We start from the raw sequence: 13,808 nt of genomic DNA, 5'->3' as shown, positions 1-13,808 counted from the left end.
GAGTCTTTTGACTCCACGGATATCTAATATTATTAATAATAACAGCTTAAAAGCATACTTGCAAAGGCTTTTAACACTCAAGACACATGCTGCAAAATACTAATACACTGTGTTTATTATATTTTGCAGATATTTCTGACATTAGCTACTAGTGCCAATTTGTTTGTACAAGAAAAAATCACATTGTCAAGATGGTATTCCAATTTTGAAATGCTGATGAATGTCACTATTTTCGTCAATCATAAATCTTGTTTCATGACTGATAAAGAAGTTCTTAGTGCAATAGTTAAAAACAAGATAAAATCTTGTTTTTAACTACAGCACCAAGAATGTATCTCTCCTATATAATGACCTGAAATGTGAATTAGAAGAAAAACATTGATGCCATTCTTCAGAAAAATCCTATTATGTATTAGCAGAGAAATTCCTCTTTCTTGGCTGCAATATATAATTTCTTATGAAAATTGGTATTGTATTATTATATTGTAAATTCACTGAATCCAAATGAGTTTCTGGAACATGGAATCTGAGACATGGTACAATTAGAATTTATAACATCAAATACACTATTTAATTACATCATCAGAAGTAGCATAATCTGGCAGCATAGTTAAATGCATGTTCAGCTGAAACATACAGACAGTGATTGTATTATTGCACCATATGGCACAGTAACACAATCACTGCTGGGACTGTTACATGTCATTGGCATATACATTCCCATAAAAAAATAAAATATATATAATGTATAGCAAACAAAAGTGTTTGAAGATTAGACAGCAAGTTAGGCAAATGTGTCCAGGCACCAATAACAACACCTAAAATTATCCACCAAAACCACATTAAGTCACTGTGTATACTGTATGTTAACCTTAAATTACATATTGTCACAGTGAAGAAACTTGCTTCTCTGTTCAGCTCAAAAAAATAATTTAAACCTACTGAAATTTGAAAATCATCTAATATTAATAAATGAACAGTAAATACTGTCTAAATGCTATTTGCAAGCTTTATAATCAACACCACAAGAGAAATATATATGAAGTACTTTGCAAAACTACTAAGAGACTTCACTTTGAAATAGACCCAGCTAATACGAGATTATATTTCTTCTTCTGCACATTACTGCTTGAGGCTAGTCCTCCACAGACTGACATATAACATAAGAAAAAAAAAGGTCACTGCTAGGAGTAGCAAAGGCAGTGGTTATCATAACAGACTCTAGATTACAATCTGTAATCTGTTTGTTACAAGATGATAACAATTGTAATCATTACTAAAAATCCCATTAGGAGCCACTTAAAGAAACAAACTCTGACATGAGTTTTTTTTTTTGTCTTGAAAAACAGTAACAGAGAATTAAGAATTTGTGGCCTGCCAAAATATGTATACGAGACATTCCACTGTGCCCTTTTATGCACAGTATACTGATTCCCAATTTATAAATCATCAAAACATTTCAGTTTTGTCTGCTACCACTGGGCATTACCCTGTTATATGCAAAATACAGCCAATTTTCTCAACAAGATAAGATATATTTATGAAGTGAAGATGTAAGCTCTGATGAGGTTCCTCTTTATAAATGACATTCTTCTAAATGACATGTAAAAACTCTTGTAGCACAAATTTCCTCCAGATGTCTGCCTATTTGATTTTACTACCCATGCAGTGTACTTTCACATAAAGTTGTGAAAAAAACAGAAGAGTACAATTGAATTCAACTTTTTTTTTTTCAACTGGAATTTCTAAATTTCTATATGAACACCTCAAATGGAAAGTATTTACTACTATCATTCCACAGAACTGAATTGGTTTTGATGATGCCCTTTAGTTAGAAAGACATGCATTCAAATTTGGTCTAAGACACGAAGAACCTTTATCAGAATTTTCAAAGGTGAGTTAGCTGGTTTATACAAATGTGGCAAAGTTTTTCATTCCACAAAACGGACATACTGGGCCAGAACAACTCATGTACTTGACCATATCACATTATGTAGATAGGATTATCCACCATATCAGAGCATTATATGGAAAAAAATTAACCTACTCCATATGTTTGGAATTTACCAAGCTTTTAGATGAATACACTGGTGTTAATTCCTACTCATCTACCTAATTACATTGCCTGATCTCCAACAGCTCAGTATGCTATATTAATTTATTAATATGGCAAATTAAGCAAGTAAATTTGTTATTTATTAATATGACTAATTTACTAATTTGCTTCCTTACGCCTTCCTGTTATCTCTAATACTTATTCCCAGTAGATCATCACATTTTTAAGTACTTCTTAGAGTCCATGTTTCAACTCAATGGAGAATGTTTAATTCTGATGAAAGCATAACACAAAATTAATTATTTGTGATTAACTATTGTAACTATGTTTTTCAATTACAGTAGCTACTAAATAAGTTGGTCAAATTGTGCATAACAAGTACAACAAATCATTCATTTGGCTGCAAATATCTCTATGTAGCAGTTACCCTGAATTGACTTATTTAATTTACTATTTTTCTTGATGCTGGGCTTAGAACTAAAAAACTACAGGAATCCCTCCATTTACAGGTTAATGCATTCTATGAAAATGCCTTGTGAAAACTGAAAAATGTGTTAAACATAATAAGCAATGAAAAAAATAATGTAACTTATCCATAGACTTGCAAAATATTTACTTTTTTTCTCCAAATACAAATGTACATCTCACAGTAACAACTCATTGCTTGGTTACATTTCCTGCAGACTTGTGCACTGCAGTGAAGCTTATTGTCAACATCCAAAAGTAGTTTCAAAGTTTCAACAGCTTGAAACTGATTCAAATTCATTTCAAGTTATGTTTTATTGATATGTTTTCTTCTGCATCACAAACCTCATGTTCTTCATATGCATATTGTTCATTGATGTTAATGAGGTGATTATCACTTAGTTCTTCTGAATGTGATTTTAATAATTCCCAAATATCTACTGAATGGAGCCAAAATTTGCAATGTTGCTTTGTTCAGTCCAAAATGATGTATATGAGTATTGTGATAAAGTAAAAATTGCACATCTCTTAATTAAAGTTTTTGCTGTAAAGTGATAATTTTATAAATTTAATTTATAAAATACGTCCTTTATTGGCACTCATCTAATTTTTTAAATTCATAGTAAACATTCAAGAATATTTTTTGATATAAAAATGCTTATATATGTATATTGCAGTAAACAAGTCAACACATGATTATTTGATGGTGGCTTGAACCACAATGTTCACAGTGCATATGTATAGAGCATGTATGTTCATACTATTATGAAGTCATGCGCATCATTTGAAATTCTTGGCAGAAACACTGAATTAGTTCACTGCAAATTATTTCACAATGGAGCTGTGCCGTCACGTGTTTTGCTTCAAGCAGGAATTCACTTGATATTATATCCCTTTACAAAATTTTGAAACAATCATTGTTTCAAATTTTCATCAAGGACGTATTTTTATGTTTTCAATATACATACAGCACACTAGTTTGAATGGTTTGGGTTAAATTTTATTTGTAAAATTAGAATTTGTGAACCAGCTTAATGATATAGAAAATCTCAATGTAATTTGAACTGATTTCAAGTCTTATATATGTATATATAACTTGAAAATTTTCTTTACGTGAAGTGTTTGGTTTCTGCACTGAATGACTTCATTATAAACAAGTGTTACCACATATTTTCTACAGCTGAGAATTTGAAAGACGATGTCACGGCAATGTATTTAGTTAAATACTGTGTTAGTTAAATACAATAAAACTATTTTGCTTGCATAGATGCAGTATAGTATCTGTGGGAGGGAGGTGTTTTGCATTATACAAGGTCATTTTCATTCCAGTTGTCTCTCATTATGCTAATTGTCACTGAATATAGTACATAGGCTATCTCTATACCATATTTAGTGATACGATAAAGCTATGTCTCACCTCATGGTCTAGAATAGTTGGAGAAGTTTCATCGCAACCAGCATTAATGGAATGCATTAAGTGAATCTTTAACTTGAGTTAAATAAATTGTAATAACAATTTATCAACCATGTTAATTTGAAAAGCATGTTATTCAAAACCATGTAAAGTGAGGGATTCCTGTATTAATAAAAAATAATTCTTCCCAGAGTATCATACTGAGAGACAAAAGAATGGCCTGAATGTTTCCCACACTTGATCTTGTTTAGTCACTTAAACATTTTTAATGTTCACAAAAGTATCATGTACTTCATATAAAACTGGCAAAACTCAAATAATCTAAACATCTCTGTAAATCCATTTTTATTTTAAAATTTTGTATAGTAGTTATGAGTGCTGTTCTAAAAAGATACAAGCTGAGCAAACAAATGTGGTAATCATATTGATGACAATATTTAAAATGTTTATTAAAAAAAGTTCAACTGATATGTTTACTTTTATTTTTGGATTAACTACAGCACATGCATTCTTAGTCAGAATATTATGACCAGCATCCTAATAGTGCATAGGTTGTCAGAATTGCCAATACATGGCATGGCAATGAATGTTAAGATCTTTGGATGTTACAGCAGGTATTACTGTACCATGTTGTCTGGATTGTTCCCCACAGATCCTTGAGCATTCGCGGTAGAGAATTCAAATGTCAGATGTTTTGATCCATAATCCCAGAGATGTTCTATGGAATTTAAATCCAGTAAATTCATTGGCCATAACACCTATAAATGTGCTCTGTGAACTACTCTTAAAATAAACTGGTAATATGGCATGATTCATTATCCTGCTGGAATATACTTGTACCACATGAGAAGATACTTTAGTTATTACAAAAGGGATGTACTTGATCAGCAATAGGTACAACATTCATAGTCTCTGAGTATAGGGCTGCAAGAAATTTGCAGATAAACATTCTCCCATACCATAATGCTGCCATCACTACCTGTGTTTCTGCCAAGTCATGACAGTGGGCAAGGTGGGAGGGAGTCCTCTCCCCCAGAATAGCTAGAAATGAAATTCATCCCCATAGAGGTAACTTTTTTTCAGTTTTCAATGGTTCAATGATGTCTCTTAGATAACTATAGATGTTGATGATTATATTACATGTAAGCATGTAAACCTTGACTAGGCACCTACATCAGAGGCTCATCCAAAGGAAGGCATGTTGGATTGTGGTCTGGGAAACACTGCTATACATCTCCTGGTTAAATTCCATGGTCAAGGACACATGGATAAATGCAGGAAGTCCTTGTGGCAGGACTGCCTGCATTTATCACATACTTCAATGAGACTTCAATACCTGCCACTGCTGACACTTGTGATATGAGTAACACTGGCAGGGTGGAATAGCCAGTCCTGAAATAATGGGAGATGGTCATAATATTCTGAATGGACTCTCATTACACACACACACACACACACACACACACACACACACACACACACACACACACACACACACACACACACGTGTGTGTGTGTGTGTGGCAGCAGCTATAATGATACTTGCAACAATTAAATGAGTTAGGTTTCACTTATCTAAAACTACTAAATTCCAAAAATCTGTCCAGCGAATAATTATATAATGTCCAGATTTTAGTAAAGATTCCAAATAAACTTCAAAATTGTTTAGCCAAAATGGCTTGACAGAATGCACATGCACACAGTCAAAGTGATCCTAACAGTGCTACATATTTTATGAAATTCACCTAAAAATTAACAAGAAAACCACATAACAGGTTACATTATCCAGTTTCATCTATTTCACTGACATTTTCAGGGTATATAGAACTATCCAACACCACATTACATCGTGAAAAATGGAAAGAGTACAAAAGTGACACATGAAGCACATGTCAACTGGTATGGTCTATTTAAGATGAGCCATCAACTCTAATCTAATTAGGTCCATTATACTTTCAGCATAATGGATCTAATCGGATCCTGTTAATTTGTACCATCATTATGATGTTTCAATTGGGAAAGTTCATTTTATTTTGTAAATGTGTTTACCCAAAAATTACAAATAATGTTCAACATAAGTTTAAACCAATATTTTGATATATGGGGGGGGGTCCACTAAATAAGGGAAAAAGTCAAATTGTTTTGATAAGATTTCATTCAGATTGCAGAGTTTGAGGAATAATCTCGTCTGATGTGTCTGTCCAGACATTTCTTTATTGCATTTGAAGTAATCATTTTGATTTCATTCAACAACAGATATCCAATTTGTGAGTCCATTCAAACAGTTCTTGAAATTTCTCTGCTTGAATCAAATCAGTAGAAAACATTTCATATATTTTGTTATGTTTAACAACAGAAATACACTTATTCAGACTCTTTGTATGTTTATGTAATTTAACAATTTGATACAGTTCCCACCCCCCCATAAAAATGCAACATTTCCAACAATATAATACCATTAAAAATCTCTATTACTGTACTTGTATTTTTGAAATGCAAAATTCACATCAGTGTCAGATGTCTGTTTCCTTTTCAGTTGTCCTTCAATCTGCAATTTGACTTCCTTGTGATGATAATGTCTTGAAAATTTTGAAGATTCATTAATCTACCATTATTCCTTTAGTTCTAATAGCAATTTAGTTAATGATCCATTACAATGAAACATAAACATTATAAATTGTTAACTTATGAGGACAATAGATTTGGCAAAACTGATTCAAGATGTTTTGTGCAAAGTGAGATGAGAGAATGTTTAACACTGTATTTAAATTTTGTTTTAATATAAAAAATTTATAAATTATTGCTTGTTTGGTCAACTGGATATCTGGATACATTTTAGAAAATGTATCCAGTTATCTTAGATCTCCATCATTTGAGATCTAGTAAACATTCTACTGAATACTCGCGACTTTTTTTTTTTTTTTTTGCATCAGACATGATCATTAAGGGTTTTCTGTAAAAATTATTTCAACACAATTCAAACTTTTGCTAAAATAATTATTTTAATAAGAAACTATTACAACAAAATGAAATTCACTCCCATGCACTGCAGAACGAAAATATCTAGTGACTAAAAATAACATTGAAGTTTGACAACAGCAATGGTGGTAAAAGGAAGCTGAGCAAAACCACTTGAATGAAAATCTGTTTGGATACTAAAATAATTTATTTATGTTTATGAGGGTACACAGTTGATGTGCTGCCAGGTGCATAATGATAAGCTGCTTCGTTAACTGCCTGACTTGACTTGTTTCATATACTAATTCTAGATTTATCTTTATGAGGAAAGATTTTCTTTAAAGATCCCTAAAACAATCTTACCAACCCTATTGCCTTTATTAGGAATTAAAGATCCCCCCCCCAACTTAGCAACCATATGCCTGGGGAAGGAGTATTCCAGGTTCAATTCCTGTCGGTGACGTGAGGAGCTGAAGGATTTTCCTCAGCCATAGCCAAGTTAGCCGATCTTGGGTATGGACAGTAGGGTTTTTTTCCCCCAGCTTATCCTGGGGTTTTTCATCCTGCAAAGCAGGCAAACCGGCCTTGAGAACTCAACACTGCAGGACATAGGATACACCGGGGTATAGGGCTGACTACTTTATCCTGTGAACGGTTTGAGGTCTGATGATTAATAAACCCTCAACACTGCAAGGTAAAAAGAGGATAAAAGGAAGATGAGATGAGAAGATCCCCCCTAAAAAACGTTTCTCAAAGACCCCGAAGGATGGGGGGGGGGGGATCACTACCAACCACTTGGGGAATCCCTCTTCTAGGCTATATGCTGTTAATATTGTCTTGCGTGCTGATGTTTTTCTTTTTAAATCCTAAATATGGTATCCATATCAAATATAATAGTCTAATAAACATGCTAAAAATTTTAACAGTTTTATTTAGCTTGCATAAAATTTTACAAGTGATGAAAAAATATTAATTTTTACAAATGCAGAGAAAAAAAAATATTTACAATATTGAAACCTAGTAGCACATATATAAGCCTATTATACAGCAAAAAATGATTCTTAAATTATGTCCAGAGCTTGTTATTGAAGAATTACCTATGCAATTTCCATATATTGCTTTGCTTGTTATACAATATATAATGCAAATATATTATGGTGTGATATTTAAGTTACCTGTAAGCAACTTAAGATTCACTGTCCTAGCAGTGTTTAGCTTAGTTCAACATTAAGCTCAAGCTTCAAGTAATTTATAATCACTTAATAATTAGTTATCAAAGAACTAGAAATGAATTTTGTACAGTTTCTCTATATATAATACCTTACCATTTTTTGTTTCTGTATCAAACAGGTTATAATAATTTATGACATTTATCTTCTCATACACTACTGTGTTTTCTCTAGTTTTGATGCTGTGCCAAAAAATTTCTGAATAAGCCAGAAAAGAAATTGATATTTAAATATACTAAGCTGATAAACAGCATAGTATATTTGGGATTATGATAGAAAGAACTAAAGCTATGAGACCAGCAGGGTCCCCAGGCCAGGATTTTTTGCAGGCCTCCCTACCTGTCGCTCAGGTTAAGGACGACACATTGCTCTACCGAGTTTAGGTTCAATTAGTTTAAATGATAACACAGAAGCTTAGCCAAATCATTTTCGATGCACAAAATTGCTAGGGGATTAAGTCGTTCTTGGCTATATCTAATATACCTAAGAAATTCCCATTATGAACATCTACAATCCATTGCAGAAGTGCTCTCCACTTATTTGTTTCATATTGAATTTGTAGTTGTAAGTCTTTATCGATTCCATGTCCTTTCAATGACTGCAAAAGGGATTTCCAAGCCAGATATTGTTTTCTGTGCTCGGTACTATTTTTGTGAAGAGGCAACGCCATACAACTTTTTCCAATGCTTTCTAGGCAAAAATCCCTCTTGGGTTAAACTGCTTAAGTTTTCATTATTAGAGTCGCAAAAAATACGACATGGTAGACAAAGATTTTCTTTCAATACAACCCATGTTAACCATTCTCTTGTTCTTTCATCTTTCATTTTCGTATAGAGCAAAAAATCTTGAAATTTCATACCATTAAGATCTCTTGGCAATTCCTTATAAATCTTTTGGAATTCTTGAAAGCTGATAGTTCGTACTATCTCTTGCCACATGTTGTTTGAGATTACTCTGGGCCAAATACTAGGGTCATCATATTTTATATCAGATTTTTCAACAGGGCCTGCAACTGAAGCATCAACTATATCATATTCTTCCATAGTCACTCCTCCTGCAGGTTTTTCACTTGTGGCCTTTTCTTCAGTTGCAAGAGGTTCACATGTAACAGTCGCTTGACTTTCGACTGCTTTATGAGTTTCGATTTGACACTGATATTCTGTTTGGATTTCAATGTCACAAACATTATCACCACCTTCACTATGATCAGTACTGGGAACTATGTCCTTTTCATTTTCAGATTTTATTAAGTTTCCTCTTCTGAGCTCCGGATTTATGTTTGTACTTTGAATCAGACATTGGGATTTTATTTATTTTAACTAGAACATCTTTGCTTGCTTGAGAGCAATTTATTTAAATATTTTTAATATCTCAAATTTGTATGATCTGGAAAAAAAAATTAAGTTTGTTTCATACAAAAAAATCATAACTAAAAAAGCTTCATATTTTCTTTTACTAACTAGCAAAATTTTAATAATAAGACAAATCCTTCTCAAATAAAGAATTTTATAGAAAATTTTCAGTTTCTTGAGATCAACTTAATCTACTAAAACTATCAAATAAAGTTTTCTCTTTTATGAATAAAATAAAATTCTCTCAGCATCCGTAGCATAGGCACTGGTAGGGTAGTGTGCTGGTAACATTGGAGCAGCGTCGGCATTGAAACGGACGAATGAAAACTCAAATAAATCCTTTAGATTTGGAAGTTCAGAAGCGTAACCATAAGTCTGAAAAGATGGATAATGGGTTGAAAACGATTGCAAAAAGCTAGTAGTCCTTCTTAGCACATATTCATTCTTATTTTATAAAGTTTCTTTTTGTCTTTTGTTAGTCTCACTTAACTGCCTGACCCAACAAGATGGGGCCAGTAATTGCAGGCCCCTAGGCTAGAGCCTTGTCAGCCATACCCTTGTGGGGGACCATGGAGACCAGTGTACTATGTCTATTAATTTGTGTTTTTGGCCAGTTTGCTTATTTTGTGGGATGAAAATACAAATTTTCAGGAGGAAAAATCTTGTCACCTCCATGTGAAAATGGCTTATAAACAGCAGGATAAAAACACTGATGGGTACTGTGTTACAACTCTAAGAACTGAGTGTGTTAGGACAAAATGTTCTTGAACAATTCCTACTTTATTTTTCTCATTATATGGGAGTTGGGGACAACCTTTTCTCTAGAATGAGAATGTCATGGAATACTAATTAAGACCTTGAGATCTATACATACAAAATGACATACCTCTGTCAAGTTTTATATACGATGAAACAAACACAAAACAATAAATAGAAATTAATTTTTAAAAAAAAAGCATTTCTACTAAATGAAATGGAGGAAGCTGTGGTGCTCAATACAAAATGGAAATTTTTCATTTTTTATTTATTTTATTTTATTTTTTTAATAAGAAAATTATTTTGATTTTTTTCTGTGATCAATTCATTGTAATCAACAAACAGTATTACACTCCACATATTCAAAAACAACAACTTCAAGATTAAATATCTCCAAAGGTCACTGCATAATAAGGAACATTTATACCATTACAGTTAGACCTCTTTAATAACAGTCTTGGGAGCAAACAAGTCAAATTAGCAATATTTAAACTACAGATGTACATAACCTGTCTTTTTAAAATAAGTGTTATATATATATATATATATATATACACACACACACACACACACACACACACACACACACACACACACACACAATTATACTGAAAAAACTAAGCTGTATGTATATTATTTCAGTTATACGCACGCACACACACACACAATTATACTGAAAAAACTAAGCTGTATGTATATTGTTTCAATTACTTTTAACATAGTATTGTATTGTACAACATTAGTTACAGAAATATGTCATCTACACAGTTCCTTTGTTTAACTATATAGCAACAGTATTAATACCTTAGATTTTACTAATCCATAAGTGTATTGAATGAATCTATCCATCTATGCAAAGAAGCCATTCTGAGAACCATCTGAGATTATGAAAATCACAAATTCCAAACTAAAGAAGTTAACTGTACTGTACTTTATAGTACAGTACAGTTAACTTCCAAACTATCATTTGGGGAAGTAATATTCTAAATGAAGACTAAAATAGTAAAGATTAATTTTTGCTTAGTAGATAGAATTAGTTCAACTCTCTGATTTGATAAGCTTTTTATATGCATTTAAGCTTATTATCAATTTAAAATTGTTGCAGTCTAATCTTTCATAAGAATACAATAATCTGGAAGTGGATTTAATGTCTTGTTAACTAATAAAGAAAGCATAAAACAGTATTTTACTGAAAAATGCTTTTAAGTAAGCTTGCATAATATGGGAGAACTGTATTATTACAGTGCATTGAGAAAGTGGAGAATATTATTCTGCAAGGGTTTTTCACTTATTAAAAATTTTACATTTATCCAAACTATGCTCTTTAACCATTTTGTGTAAATATATGCAATGAAAGCTCAATAAGCCAGATAGTCTATATGATGATCCTGGCCAAATATCCATAAGAACACTGTTAAAATGTAATGATTTTACATTTTCTACACACCTTTATTTTTCCAAAATTTGCACCTCCTCTTTTTTTTTTAAAGCTTGATTTTATATTACATAGTTCTATTTTCAGAATTTATCTCTCAGAAATTTACTCCCTTTTCTATTTGCAGCCACAAATACTTTAAAAATATATACTTTCAATTGGATGATGCATAACAGTGTCATCTTCTGATGAATAATGTAACTTCACTAAAGTTTTGTTGTTTATTACAGTGATTAAAATTGAATGATCAGGTTAATTTGAAGTTTTGTGAAGACAATTTTATTATGGAACTAAGCAGAGTTCAAACATGCACCTTAAGTGAATTTTAAATTGCTAACATTTTTCTATAAGCTTTTTTTAGATTGCATGATCTTCATTTTTCTGACTTTATATTTAAGGTGGTCCCTTCAAATGGGTTTCACCACACACACACAGTAAATGACAAATTAAAAAATATATATTTTAAGTGACAACTTCAACAACGGCACTATAATGCCATAAATATCATATTTAGACTTAAACATGACAGCATGCATTGGGAAAAATTTAACTTTTACTTACATACTCATAATGCAATCTAGAACAACTCTTCCGACATATGTAAGTTACTGACATTAAAAAACATTAACAGCACTAAAGTTGCAAAGTTTTAGGAACTAAAGAAAGGACTGCACTATAGGCTGAGATGGATGATACTGCAATGGTTGCAGATGGCCACATGAAATATTTACATTGCAGAAAGATGTATAAACAGGGCCACGAATCTCTAATCTGTGCAAATCATGGCATTTGCTCCTCAGTTCTTCTAAGGTATATGGGAATTCCAATCCTTTAATAACGCCAACATAATCGGGATCATCGGGATATAATTCATCTCCTGTTAAAAGATAAAATTTTCAATTGCAAACTCTTATACAGCACTAATATTGACATTATTTCCTTGAAATGTTTTCATTCAAAACTTATTTTCTAATCTCAAAAAAAAAAAGAAAAAAAAAGTCACTCTCTCTCAATAATATAGCTACACTGAACAACTGACATCTGCCCCACATGTTATATATATCAACATGCGAGGTCACAAGATCTATAACACAACAGTGCCATGGGTAGCCATCATACAGTAGAACAAATAAATATTAATGACATAATGATGAGTAATAATCTATTTTTAATAAAAACTCATACAATGCTAATATGTTATTTACTAATTAAGTACTGAGTGTGTTTTATTATATAGTTATTTATATGTGTTGATAGTGTGTGACAGAGAAGGATACTGTTACAGGAATATAATGCGACGAGTTGACGGTATTCAGATAGGATAGACGTTTGGGGGGAGTATTAATGATTGCAAAGGAATTAAATCAAACTAGAGTAGAAACTTCCAATTGTGATGGTAATAAGCAATGAAAGCCACAAGTTCTTTGAGCCTTGACTTAAATTTCTTTCAATGTAGTGTGTGTGTGTGTGTGTGTGTGTGTGTGTGTGTGTGTGTGTGTGTGCGCGTGCGTGCGTGCGTGCAGAATATATGTTGGTGAATGTGGATAGCTTGAAGAATAGAAGGCAATACTACTAGAACTGTAAAAAATGCAAGCAGAAATTCAATAGGAGAAATGAGATGCATGGCAGGTAGTGAAGCATGCTAAGCAGAATGGATGCAAAAAAGATAGCTGAACAAAAAAAGTTCAGCTTTGACAAGGGCTGCAGAATACTAAAGAAGAGTTGGAGAGACTAGAAAAGCACTTGGAAAATAGCAAGAAAAGGGATGAAATATTGTAAAAGACTAAAGGATCAAGAAAGCAAATGGGTGAAAAAGGTTATGGCATTTCTATTATCAGAAGTTCAGATAAGAAAGAAATGAAAGCATGTTTTTACCTAGACATGAAGATACATGATTTGACTGAAGCAATATGTAAACAAGCAGAACAAGTAGATGATACAGGCTGTGTTGGTGGAACAAGTGACCTGAAAAGAGAAAAATATGGTATGAGAGGATATGAAAGATTTGAGAGAGAGGCAAAATGAAGATCAAAGGAGTAAAGATTATGAGTCTGTTGCTATGATAGGATGGGAGTGAGCTGAGGAGAACTGTGAGCAGTTCTCTTCAGACACTCCATTGCAATCTACTTTAAGACTTATTTGC

The 13,808-nt window shown here is 32.4% G+C and overlaps 2 protein-coding genes across 3 annotated transcripts in view; one reads left to right on the top strand and one right to left on the bottom strand.

The window, feature by feature from the left end:
- Positions 1 to 4,403, top strand: part of LOC150103176 (N-terminal EF-hand calcium-binding protein 1-like) — a 60,705-nt gene extending 56,302 nt beyond the window's left edge. The window contains exon 13 of the mRNA XM_090397942.1: positions 130 to 4,403. The gene's annotated coding sequence lies outside the window, so the exon portion shown is untranslated. The remainder of the gene's footprint in view (positions 1 to 129) is intronic.
- Positions 4,404 to 9,414: 5,011 nt separating this feature from the next.
- Positions 9,415 to 13,808, bottom strand: part of LOC150103175 (acyl-coenzyme A diphosphatase NUDT19-like) — a 29,064-nt gene continuing 24,670 nt past the window's right edge. For both annotated transcript variants that reach the window (XM_090397787.1, XM_090397786.1), the window contains exon 4: positions 9,415 to 12,542. In XM_090397787.1, coding sequence (XP_090253913.1) covers positions 12,322 to 12,542 — 221 coding nt within the window. In that variant the 3' untranslated portion in view covers positions 9,415 to 12,321. The remainder of the gene's footprint in view (positions 12,543 to 13,808) is intronic.

This window comes from Typopeltis vanoorti, chromosome 9 (assembly GCF_054136105.1).
Source record: "Typopeltis vanoorti isolate ZY-2024b chromosome 9, IOZ_Tvanoo_1.0, whole genome shotgun sequence".
NCBI classification, from domain to species: Eukaryota; Metazoa; Arthropoda; class Arachnida; order Uropygi; family Thelyphonidae; genus Typopeltis; species Typopeltis vanoorti.
Note: the sequence above shows the minus strand (reverse complement) of the source record. Positions and strands in the feature narration are given on the sequence as shown.